The sequence below is a fragment of the Bos taurus genome, chromosome 24 (assembly GCF_002263795.3).
Source record: "Bos taurus isolate L1 Dominette 01449 registration number 42190680 breed Hereford chromosome 24, ARS-UCD2.0, whole genome shotgun sequence".
Lineage (NCBI taxonomy): Eukaryota > Metazoa > Chordata > Mammalia > Artiodactyla > Bovidae > Bos > Bos taurus.
Window position 1 is genome coordinate 48,594,205 of NC_037351.1, and position 12,940 is coordinate 48,607,144.

Here is a 12,940-nt window from a genome sequence, read left to right on the forward strand (position 1 = left end):
TCCCTAGAAAGAGGCCCGCAGCTCTTATCTCTGAGGCTCCAAAGGGCACTAGACAAACCCCAGAGTGAGCCCAATCTGGTACCCGGGACATGCGCCCTCTCCCTCCCCTCGTCCCTAGCCATGAGTCGTTCCTGAATCAAAGCGCTTGTGCTGGTCTGAACTCACGAGGGCCTCCTCCAGCGGCTACTTCACATTCACTGGATTAATTGCAGCTGGGGGGGAGGGGAGGGAATCCATTTTTAGAAAATCATTACTTTCAGAAAGAGAGAGGGGGGCGCTTCTGGTTGGGAAAACTGCTGAGTTGGCAACTCAAGCCTGCTGCTCCAGCTCCAGGAAACCCAGGGCAATGCGGGCTGCTCAGATCAATGGGCGCTGCCCGGGGCCCACGCCCCCTTCTCTGGAGCCTGGGGCACCCCAGGCCCCCTCCCTGGGCTCCTACCGGCCCTCACTGCCTGCTCTGACCTGGACTTGGCAGTTCGCTGGCACCCTGAGGAGCAGGGAATGGCCTCAGTATTGATCACCCCCGCTGCCTTTTCTCAGCCCTCTGGTTGCACAGCCCCTGCCTGTAGCTCCTAGGGAAAAAGAAGGTTGGGGACTCCTAACTGCCACTGCTTTGAATTGAGCATCCAGTAGATTAAATGATATGAAATTGCCATTTTGGGGAGGTCTAAACCATCAGATAGTAGCAACCCCACCTGGTTCAGTGTAACCACCCGATGGCTGGCTCTTCAATGCATTTCCTTACTAATTCCCCACTGCCCCCCCAGTCCCATGAGGCAGGTATAATGCCCATTTGATGTTTCAGAAACTGGGGTTCAGAGAGATTAAGTGACTTACCCAAGTGAGCACCCCCGCCACGGTCTCTCTGACTCCAACACCCAGGACCCTGAGTCACATCCCATGAGTCAGACCCCACACCCACCTGCCCCGGCACTCGTGCGGTCACTGTCTAGAGCCGTGCTTCCAGGGCAGCTGCTCTGACAACACGCAGGCGGAGAGAAAGATCCTCTGGAGGCTGAGGGTGGGGCCTCACCATCAGGAAGTCTGCTTGCTGTGAGCCTGGGTGAAGTTCCATCCTTCCCTACCCCCAGACTGTATATGTGGGTGTCCTGGGCAAGTCACTCACCTGTGGGAGGGCCGCCTCTTCCAGAGCTTGGCCAACGTCTGCTTCTGGGTTGCCACAGTGGGGCCCTGGCAGGGCACGCACTGGGAAGACCCTTGGTGAACACTGATCTGTACCGGTACAGAACTCAGGTGCTCAGCAATTAGATCAGCCTGGTCCTTTCAACTGGACCTCGTTTTAGAAAAAAAATATCAGCCCTATTCCATCACTCTTGACCCAAGCCTGCCCATGGAGATGAGACAGCATAGAAGTGATGAAAGCTGACACCATCACTTACCACCTGGGGGACCTGGGCAGTTCTCTAACCTCCATTTCTTCATGTCGAACAGGGCTTCATGATAATGTAGCTCCTTTTAGGATGACTGTAAGAATTATAAGGGACGATACCAATGTAAAATGCCTGGGACACTATTTAACGCATAATCAGAACACAGTCAGTGCTGGGTATTATTATTTCCATTCCAAGCTGAGCCCACAATTCTGCCTCTCCCTCCCTCGTTGGGACAAGCCCTGTCTGAACACCATACCAGAAATTTTTAGGGCACTGGATCCTAAAAGGGGCCCTAACTGAGATCCCAGAGTGACAAAAACTTACTGTTCAATAGGGAAGAGAGGCTCCTATACCACTGATGTCTCTTTAGAGCAGAAATTTTTAAGGGAGAGTTTTCCTGAAGGAGGTTTAGTTTGAGTTGCATCTTGAAGGATAAGAAGTCAATTGAAGAATGAACTGGAAAGCTCTTGCTTAGAAACACGCAAGTAAGGTGTATTTGAGGAACTGCAAGTTACCCTGCATGCGGGTACCAAGACCGAGGGTGTGTGTGTGTGTTGAGGGGTTAAAGCACGAGATTGGTGGGGCAGACGCTGAAGGGGAACTTGGAGCAGAGGAAGAAAGGCCAAGGAGACTCTAGACAGCCCTGAACTAAATCGTGCTAGTGGGGACAGAGCAAGGGAACATACGTGAGAAAGGTTTGCATCTTCTAACCATGGACGGACTGAGGCAGGGAGGACAGGATCTGGTTTGTTTCTTCATGATGGGAGTGGGCAGCTGAGGCCTCGCAGGTTGGGGGAGATGAAGGTACCTGAGTGGTGTTGCCACCTCGGGACAGGATGTGGCCTGAGAAGAGAGCAGAGGGCAGACCTGTGATGCACCCCAAATCTGACTGGTGGGCTGAGAAAGGAAGGAGAATCAGGCAGCAGGAAAACGTTCCTTCTAGGGAGCGTCTGGTCTGGTCCTTCCCTCCACGAATCTGAACTCCATCTGGGCTGGAGGTCCTAGCTCCTCGCTCAACACATTCCGCCCGTGTTGCTGACCACCCTCAGGTGCAGGCATCTTGTCCTCCAGCCCCATCAAGGCCACGTGCCCCCTGAACATCCTGGCACACGGCAGGTGCCCAGGGGCTGGTTCTGGTGACGGCCGCTCAGTGCTTCGTACTAGAAACGAAGCACTATGGGGCACTTATGGGGTCTCCCCTAAGTACCCCTCTTTCCCTGACTCAGAGTCAGCAATCCCACGGGGGTCCACTTGCCAGCAGTCCAGTTCCAGCCTGATGGGCTGAAAGTCAAGTCCAGGTGACAGAGGAGGGCGTGAAGGTGATGCCACAGCTCTTTCCTCTGGACCCAGAGGCCCTGACCATGCAGCTTGCCTGGCCCGCAGCAAGGGGCCCACCTCCGCCTGCTTTGAGGCACCCCAAATAACATCTCTACAGAGTATGGACTAAAAAGTAGGGCCAGAGTTGGGCCCTGACCCCCGCCCCAAGCACTTCCTCACCAGGTGACCTTGGGCGAGTCTTTTAACCTCTCAGAGCCTTCAGTTTTGCAGGGGGTCCTAGTGAGGATTAAATAATTCTCTTAAATGCTTAACATCATGGCTGGCAACCAGCTAAGCATTCAATAAATGGTAGCTATTATTATTATTAAAGAGCTTCCTGGCATGCTGATGCAAGTTAAGAGCAAACAAAAATGCCTTTGACAGCTCCCTAATGTAACACCTTCCACCCCACCCCTCCTCCACCACTACCACCCGGGAGTTAATTAGAGCCCTCCTTGGGTGTTTTCCAGACATGGGATTTTACACTTATTCCAGGTTGCAGAACGAGAATAAACGGAGGCAGGTTTCAGTTCAACTGATAAAGAGCTGCCTCAAGTGGTGGTGAGTTCCCCATCACCTCATGGAACAAGCTGGCCCAGATGACCATTTGGCTTCCCTGGTGGCTCAGAGGGTAAAGAATCTGCTTGCAATGCAGGAGACCTGGGTTCGATCCTTGGGTCGGAAAGATCCCCTGGAGAAGGGACTGGCTACCCACTCTGGTATTCTTGCTTGGAGAATCCCATGGACAGAAGAGCCTGGTGGTCGCAAAGAATCTGACGTGTCTGAGCTACTAAGCACGCGCGCGCGTGCGCGCACACACACACACACACACACACACACACTTCTCGCTACACAATTGTAGAATTCCCTTGAATTAAAGTAGCGGTGCCAGTAGGCTGTAATGCTTTGTGTCATTTGGCAAAAGGAAAACTTGGCCATCCTATTTTGGCCCTCCAAAAACTTTTTTTCTGAAACTGTATCAGTTTGCAATATCCAAAATCTTAAGGTTCAAGAGTCTCAGAGACACGAAAACAGCCTCGTTTGGTGCCTGATTTGGACTATTTCTTGTGCGAGAGACCTAAAATGTGGCTTAGATCAAGCAGTGGAAATCCAGGGGGCAGTCCCGAAGGGGCAGTTGACCAGCAGATGCCACTATGGCTAAGCTGGTCTGGGCCGAGGGATTAGAGATCTGGAAGAGTGTTTGCAGAGGCAGAGTGGGACTGGCACTCCTTCCGGCCAACTCCAGCTCCCCAAGTGCCCAGTACAGGACTTGGCAGACCTTGGGGAGACCTCCACCCACCAACATTCAGCCCCCGCCTCATCTCAACCCCAGGGCTTCAGCCCTCAGGGAATCTGTCCTGGAACCCAGGGTGGCAGTGACTTTCCTCTGGGAAACTTGCACTAGTTTCGGGATTTAATGTGAATCGAGAAGTTAACAAGTAGGAAGCAAGGGGCCCGAGTGCTTGGGGCTTTACCTCTCTCAGGGCAACCGCCTCCCTGTCATCTGAGATGACATCCCCTTTTCTCAACTCTTCAGGCTTTAAAAAATCAGCTGCCCTTGCAACTGAGGGGTCCCCAAGGTTGCCCGTTACAAATTGAGGACACCTGCCTAAGGATCTGAGGAAGACCAAGCGGTTTTGGATGTCTCTCCCTTCTCTGGTTCCCCCGACCCAGCTTCCTCCCCCACCAAGCTCTGGGAGACCCCCAAGTGTCCTGGATTCTGATGGCTGCATCCCACCCTCCTCTCGTCAGAAGAAAAAGGAGCTGGAGGACAACATGGAATCAAGTATACATTTTAAAAATTGTTTAATGGAACATAAACTCCTTTAGAAAAACATTCAGCCAGGTGATAACACCCATAGAAAAAAACACCAATCTTGTGTTTATCTTTTTTAATTTGGCATTTGTTATTTGCATTTATATTAAAGCAAAGTGCATCTTTTCTTTATTTTGTTTATACACATTGCACAATACATAAATAATGATGCTTATAAAACGTCTTTATATTTACAAGTAATAATATATTTATATATAACATAAAATACATTTTTTCTTTAATAAATCTCAGGTTTTGTTTTTTTTTTTTCAGGAGTCCTTTCTCTCTCAAAGCACTACAATGCTAAATTTCCAATGAGAATGCTTCTCTTGTTCATTTAAACCTTTGTAGTTAGAAAAATAGCTTATGTTAAAGTCTAAACATGCTCATTGAGCTAAGAGCAGTGTCAACGTATCATACGAGTGTATGAGTTGTAGAAGAAATGATAGGGTTAGGTGTCAGCTCAGGATGGTACCTTGGGTTAAGATGGACCGAATCCTTCTTGGTGGGAAGGGGTGGGGGGTGGGGGGTGGAGGGCTGCTCCCCTCGCTGGTCTAACAGCAGAGCTCAACACACAGGCTGCGGAGGGGAGGAAAGTGCTGAGCTGGCTTTGTGAGTCCAGGAAAAACCTGATGTAACCAGGGCAGGGGAGAGGTGGAGGGGACTGAGAGGGCGCTTGGTGAGCAATACTGTGACGGGGCTGCCCCGGCAACCCTTGGGAAGCCCATCTCAGAGATGTCCAGGAGCAGATGGCCAAGACAGACAGCTGTGACGATGGCAGCGGGGTGGCCAGAGGGGAGTGAGGCAGCACGGGGAAACGGGTTCTGGTCCGGCCTCTGGCGGGGTGGCTTCAGAGAAGCCTTCGGACAGGCCAATGTCCGAGAAGGGGCGAGGCGGGGTGGGGGCTTCCCCAGGCTCTGGGGACAGAGCCTTCTGCTGGGACACCCGCTGCCCCACTGAGCGTGTCCAAAGGGCAAGGGAGACACAAACCTCTCAGCAGGCAACATGCATAGGAAACAGAGCACACCACTTTCCCTCGTCTACACACACGCATGCACGCACTGATGCGCACACACACACACACACACACACACACCCCTGACAAGGGCAGTGATGGCACCAAGGGTGGGGCCTGCTCCCCACTTACGCAGTGTTTGGTGGTACTGATTTTTTTGCTTCCTCTTTTTCGTATCGCACTGTTCTGCCAACCATACCACTCTCCGCCCCTCCAAACCCCAAGAATTCTTTTCATAAGCTATTTCTCAAAGAACAAAACAGAACATAAACAAGGACGACGAGAAGAAGGAGGGTGGGCGGTGGGGGGGAAATAATGACCAAAGAGTTTGCATGAAAAGCAAGCACTCAGGAGGGAAATATTAGCAGCAAAGTAGTTTGGACTGGGCCCGCTCGGCTCCCGCTTGCCCTCTCCCCACGTGGCTACCGGCTGTTGAAGATGACCTCCAGCCAGCACGGGCAGCTGCTGATGAACTGGCGAGTGTAGCACTGGCCCCAGCCCTTCACGAAGCTGATCTGCACGGTGAAGCCAGTCCACGGCTGCTGCATGAACTCGTGGTCGTTGGGCCGCTGCAGGCTGTACGCCTTCTCGTAGTCAAAAGCCTTGATGGAGAAACCGGGGAACACTTTGTGTACCAACAGCGTCCTGGAGTCCGGGTTGTCCAGTGTGGCCGACTTGATGAAGATGGGGTAACTGCTGCGGTTGTACACCCACACGCCGTCCACTTCCCGCGTGAGCTGGATGCCACAGCCGATTTTGCTCCGTACTTTCTGCACCAGCTGACTCTTGTTGTCCGAATTGAGCTGTCCGAGGCAAAAGCCATTCCCCTGAGGTAGATCATAGAAGATGTCCAGGGAAGGCTCCTGGACACAGTAGAGCCTCCCCACTCTCGTCTTCTCCTCCCAGTATGCCACCACGCACCAGTGTGACCGATCCCCAGGCTCCAGAAGAAGTTGGGAATCTGGAAAACAAAAGGCGGACATGATCAATGGTGATGGAAACTGGCCTTCTCATTTTCCTCCCAAAACCAAGACACACACATACATACACCTCCACGATTGGTCTGTCTCTCGATGCAAGACAGAAGGAGGTATGAGGTGGCTGGCTGTGATGCAGGCTGGACAGTCCTCCTACGGGGAGTCTGGAAAGCTCGACCCCGTGATGGAAGAGCCTTGCCTCTAGGCGCGGGGCTCTCTGGGGAGTCTCTTCCCTCCATTCCCCCCACCTCCCCGACTCTATCAAGAACACAGGACATGTGCCCACCTGGCCAAAGGTAAAGCCCCATCCTTGCAGAGCTCAGAAGCCAAGATCACTCAGTAAGTTGACTGGCCCTGGTTTTAGGGCTAGAATTTCAGTTCTTTTAAACGGGATGGAACCTTGAAGGCCAGTGGCTCCAGCCTCAAGTCATCCTTGTGAGAAAACCTGGACTCAGAAAGCTTTTTTTTCCTCAGGCTCCAGGGATGAAAGAGCCAGACTTGGACGCCAGGAACACCTGCTAGACAGTCTCTGAGCTTGTCACCCGGTTCTCAGATCAGTGCCTTGGTCATAAGGGACCACTGTCAGGAAAAACTTTAATGGAGGTGGTTTGGGGTAAAAAAACAAAACAAAAAAAAACCCTAGCTTCTTAATAGAAAAGCAACTCTCAGAGTGTCCATCAGCAGCAGATCTGTACACAAAGGCTGAGTTCACGTCTCCACGCCAAATCACAGCATGCACCCTGGTGTCACAGCCCAGACAGAAGACAGCACGTCTACAGTGGGTTCAGCCACGCTTGCAGGCCCTTCTTGCCGGCATCACCCCCTTCCCCCTCCCTCCCGAGAAGCAACCCAACCCTGTGCCCTGCCCCCTCCCATCCCCCTCCTCCCCTGGAGGCCCAACCCCTGCCTTCCTAGACGGTGCTTCTACCCACAGGCAGCAGGGGAGACTGGGGTGATTCAGGCAAGGTGATTTTTCCTGAACAGGCGTTGGGGGTAGGGGTGGGTGTCTTTAAAAGGGGGATCCATGGAAGGGAATGGGGGCCTCCAGCGGCTGGCATTCCAACTCCTCCTTCCTCCTTAAGCTGGAGCCGGCGGGGCAGGCCTCAGACTGGGAACCATAAATCTCCCCCAGCCCGGCCAGGCTGCAGGAACGCTGTGGTTTGTGGTGGCAGGGCGGAGACCGGAAGTCTTGTATTTGTTAACAAAAACGGGGAAAGGCCGGGCAGGCGGCCTCCTCCTCCCGCCCTCCCTGCAGTCCTCGCCTCTCACTTACTGGGGTGGGGGGCTTGGGACACCAAGGTTGGGGGTGGTGTGAGACATCTCTGGATTGGTTTGGGCCTCTTTGATTGTGGAACCCCTGGGTTTTAGCACCTGGGTGATGCCGGGGTATCAGGACAGAGGCCAGGGCTGGAGCAGGGATGGGGCCCGTGTCCTGCTGCCCGGCAGGCTGGGTAACCAGCGCAGCTCAGTACATCAACTGCCTCCAACGTTCACAGGCATGTCAGGACCTGGGAACCAGTCAGCTCCACTACCTTTTTTTTTGTTAAAGCAGCAGCCTGCCTTGCATGCTGTCCCGTGAATAAGTCTGTACAAATGTGTTTGGTGACCCCCTGGGACAGCCTGAGCAGAGGTCCCCAAGATACCCCACCCAGCCTTCTCAAAGGCCTGCCCCCCCAGCTACACAAAATGGGGAGACTAAGGGTCCAGCCTCCCTGCGACCCCCACCCCTGAAATCAACACCAGAAACCTGGCCCGTCCGCTCCCACCCTCACTGGCCTTTCTGAACTACAAGCATGAGAGAGGCTATGTGCCTGAATGTGAGTGCGTTTCAACTGTGTGTTTTGAGTGTGTGTTTGCGTGCACACACACGGGAACATATGGAAAAACAAGAGAGGGACAAGGGCTCGGAGCAGAAGGTGAGTCATCAGGCATTAACTTGTTTCTGCAAAGTATCCATCAACTGCTAATAAACTCGTGAGCGCTGGCAATCTTTGAACCCTCTTGCCGAGGGAGCTGGGCTCTGACGGCTGCTACACCAAAGCCCCAGAACAGCCACGTAAATAAAAGCGCTCTGGCGTCCAAGTTTGCTGGGGAGGAGAAGGCACTCCTCTGCAAGGCCCGGGGCGCTTGCCCTCCCCTCCTGCTTGTCGCAGCTGGGAGAGTGTTTCAAACCGAAAGAAGTGCTATTATCCCAACTGGGGACAACAAACTGGCCTGGAAAGGAAGGAGTTGCTGGGAGGGAGGCTGAGGAGACCCTTGGCGTGGCTCCCCTGAAACCTGGCACCCTCTCCAGCAGAGGGCTTGTGGGGGGTGGGGGGAGGAGTAAGAGGAGGACAGGGGGCTGAAGATCAAGTGACCCCTGTACCAGGCCCCCCGGGGCCAGGAGAAGCTGGGTGGGGGCCTCATCTGCCTGCTGGGCCTCAGGGCGGCAGGGGAAGTTGGTTGGGGGCTGGGGCCTGATGTATGGACAGTAGGCGGCGGGGGGGGGGGGTGCATTCTGGTGGGTTTCTCTTTCATCTGTGCAGCCCGCCAGTCCACCCAGCAATTTGCTTCCAGACATCCCCTGCAAAGAGCTTCTTTCTGTGGAGGTGAATGGCCCAGCCCAGAGAAACGGCAGCGTGCAGGTGTCCCTGGATGTGAACAAGGCCCCCCGAAAGCCCACAGAAAGTGCCCTAAGTGGGGGGTAGGAGGACCCTCACCAACCCTCCCATGTCACCTTGCAGTCCCCTGGTACCCTGATACCTCTTCTCCTTGCTGCTCCTGAACTCTAGCTCTGAGCACAAAAACAGGCTCTCACGCAAACCCTTCGCCAGAGGGGACGCAGCACATGTCGAGGGGCGCAGTGCAATGCCCCAAATTGCCACTTCGGATTCGACTCCTGGTGTCTGGGCACATTTCTGGGAAGCCCTCAGCAGCATCTTCAGAGAAACACAGTTCCCTGAACCAGGCCCGCAGCCCACAAGCGTCTCCCAACAAAGGTCTGTGCAGACAGCTCCTGGGGCTTCCCAGGTTTCAAGGTGAGGAGCCAGGAGGGCCGCGCACAGAAAAACAAGTCCCCCCACCTCGTTAGAAGGACCGAGGAAGGGTCTTCGTATCCTGGGGGCTGATACTTAACCTCCAAAGGCACAACTCTCCATCCCTTGTTAATTTCCCTCAGCTTTTATAACCTTTTCCGGTATTTTCAACAACTTCTCCCTCCTCAGAAAACTGTACAGGGGCTTGTCTTAAAACCGTATTTGTGCCTTTTAAAGCATCCAAAAGAAAAGCTGTGTTGTAAAAAGCGAACTAATCAGATGCCTGCTCACAATTTTTTCTTTTTATTACAGTGCAGGGAATTTTTGGAGCAACCCCAGAAAAGTGCTGAATCGGCCTAAAATTCCTTTAAGGTTGTTCCCCCCTCCACTTCCCAATTTCCCTTAAAGCATAAAAATCTACCGTTTAAGAGGAAAAGGGGGGAGGCCGTGTGGAGAAGGGGAAGGACTTTGCCTCGTGTTTGCACTTGCATTAGGGAAGACCACTTAACAAGGAGCTCCCTGCCTCGCACAAAGAGTTATTTAATTACCCTGGTCATGAATGAACAGACCAGACCCTTCTAGAAGACCAGAGGCTCATGAATGAATCTCATGCCTGGAATGGCAATGGCACAGGGTGACCAGACCTCAAGGCCACACTGTAGGTAAGAGGGGAATTTTTTTTTTTTTAATTGAAGATGTGAGGAAATGATGAAGAAAAGAAAAAACTGGAGGGACAGAGAAAAGGCCAAGGTCAGGGCCTTGATGGTACCATGTCGTTTCCAGTTTAGGAAGGTGACCATAAGGCCAGAGAGGCAGAGCTGTTCCAAAGCACCTAGGAGGATTCTGCGAACATCTGAAGTGAGGCCACTGCATGCAAGCTGGATCCACACACAGAAGGGGTGCTGATGGGGTGGGGGAGGCGGGGGTCCGACTTTTCACAAGGATGCTCTTGGGAAACCGAGATAGCACAGAGTCTCAGCAGCAGGCACCCACTGAGCCCTACGTGCCCACTGCCAGGGGCCGCAGGGAGCTGGAATGCTCTTCTCTGAGAGGCACTTGGATGATAAAGAAACTAACCTCTCTTATCCAACATTCTCATTGCCAACAGTGGGATGGGTCTTCGAGCCACCACCCTCCCCGGCGGTTAGGGATGGAACCCAGGCCGAGGAGGGCAACGGGAGGGCACCCATGCAGGCCCAGCAGTACACCCGGCAACCCTGGGATGCAAACATGGCCACGCCTCGCCTCTCAGGTCCAGGGTCCTCCCTCCTCGGGACTCCCGGCGCCGCCGAGGGCTGCCTCATCCTGTCCTCCCCCTGAGCAGTCGTCCCAAAGGTTAACAGCTCCCGTCAGCCTGGGTCCCCACCCTGGGCAGGAAACTGGCTGTTCTGAGAGCAGCCAGCCCACTCCAGGGACAGGGACTGAGATAATAGTGCCAACCCGTCGCATCCAATCTCACCCCCAACACAATTAACGAAAAGTTTCTCACTGGTTTTCAGTTTTCGGGAAGCAAATGGCCCCAAACTAAAACAAATACATAAGGGCTTACTGCGCCATCTGAGCTCAGTCTGGGTTCTGGGGTGGCTCTAATCGGCCACGTTTACAGCTTCATCTGCAACTCGAAAGATGACGCCAGAGCTGCTCCCCTAGACTCCAGGGGCAGCAAAGACAGCTCTGGGGGTTAGCACAAGCTCCCCATGGGGGCTGAAACCAATTCAAAATGCTTCAGGTTAACTCTCAGGTACCCAACAAATGCTGAGACGAGACGCATCACCACCCCTCCAAGCTCTTGCATCAGAGGGATCAAGAATGAATTCTGGCTGGAAGAAGGCAGAAAAAAAAGGTTGGATTTCTTTTTTTTTCCCTTCCCAGAGCTTGGCAATGAGGTTCTCCACCAAGGTGGCTGGACTTGGGGATGGCAGGGGGTCCCAACGGCTCTCCTTCAAAGGCCAGGGCGCTTCTTCAGATCCCTGGGCCCAATCTCCCAGCTATGGAGTCAGACATCTCCCTTCAAATCTGCCTACAGAGGCTCCCTAAAACGGAGCTCCCAGTAGTGGCTTCACTGGTGTTATGACAATTTGCTAGAAGTCCGTGAGAGGCCGGGGCCTGGCCAGCAGCCACACTGAAGGTTCTCAACTTTTAGGGGGCGTATCGTCTCGGAGGCTCTCCAAGTGCTCAGAAAATGCAGACCGCACCCCACCCCACCCCCACCTCACCCCAAATCGGAGAAGGGTTCTAGGGTGACACTTTACACCCACTGGAAAGGGGCTCACAGATAGGGGACCCCGTGAAGCTGCATGGTGTTAGCATCCTGATGTTAATGGAGGGGGAACGAGGCAGGTGGAGACACCTATCACCTGCTGAAGAGCAGAGCTGGGTTCAAGGCCAGAATACAGCTTGTGTGAGCTGTGGGTGGGCAGCCACCTCAGGCCTCTAAAGCCACACCAGTCCTCTCCAAACGCCAGAGGGGAAAACAAGTGTCCTTCAGAGCCCACTTTGGAACTGCTATGCCTACTCTGTCCCCAAGTGTGGGGTCCGGCTCCCTTGCACCAAGAAGCCAGGAGTGAAAAGACTTCTTTGCCTATAAGCCGCTGCTCTGTGACCTTGGTCAAGTGGCTTTGCCCCGTCAAGAGTCGCAGTGTGACCTGCCCACAGCTAACCGGAAGGTGGGTGAGGGGCCCCCTTTTGGCTCTGCTAGGCTCCGGCTCCACTCGGGGAGATTCAGTATTAAACAACACTGGTTCCCTTTATTTTTACTACCTTCCGGAGAGTTAAGAAAATAACTTTGAGGAGCGGGGCACATTTTTGCATTTCATTTGCAACAATAAAACAAAAACAAAACAAAATTGGAAGGAAAAGGAGATGGGAGTCAGATTTGGCTGGGTCCATCTCTAATCCAATTTTTTTTTCCCCCTAACTGCAAAGAGTTACAAACTTGTGTTCTTCCTGTCTCCCATCACGCCTGGCCCCCAGGAAGAAGTGAGTCCTCAGGGGAGGGTGGCCTGTATTGCTATTTTATTTCCAATGCCCACCGGGCTTGGTGCCCTGAAGCTTCTCACTCATCGTCACCCTCCTTCCTCCTGCAAACTCCCCGAGCTTACACACTTGGCAGATCCTGCTAGTCTTGAAGATTTCGTGACTGTGCCTTAAAAATTGTGATGAGTAATCCGTTACTAGAGGTAAAATGTACTTCCTTGCTCCCCCACGATGGGCCCCAGCCCCACCCCCCAGAGCCCCTCAGATGGCCCAAGTCAGAGGCCCCCCAGCCCAGGGGTCCCTCCTAAGAGCAGTGTTTTGCCATCAGAGGATATAATTGAGGGTAGCGCCGGGCAGGGGCGGGAAGCCACACATATCAAAAGCTCCCATCTGTCTCGCCAGCCGGCTGACTCGGCTTCCTGTGCCCCAGC

At 53.5% G+C, this 12,940-nt stretch overlaps 1 protein-coding gene across 4 annotated transcripts in view; it reads right to left on the reverse strand.

Annotated features, from left to right (window-relative positions):
• Window positions 1–4,493: 4,493 nt before the first annotated feature.
• SMAD7 (SMAD family member 7) overlaps window positions 4,494–12,940 on the reverse strand; it is a 30,310-nt gene continuing 21,863 nt past the window's right edge. For 3 of the 4 annotated variants that reach the window (XM_010818909.4, XM_005224232.5, XM_005224231.5), the window contains one exon: window positions 4,494–6,503. In XM_010818909.4, coding sequence (XP_010817211.1) covers window positions 5,965–6,503 — 539 coding nt within the window. In that variant the 3' untranslated portion in view covers window positions 4,494–5,964. The remainder of the gene's footprint in view (window positions 6,504–12,940) is intronic. The other variant, NM_001192865.1, reaches the window with a different exon arrangement.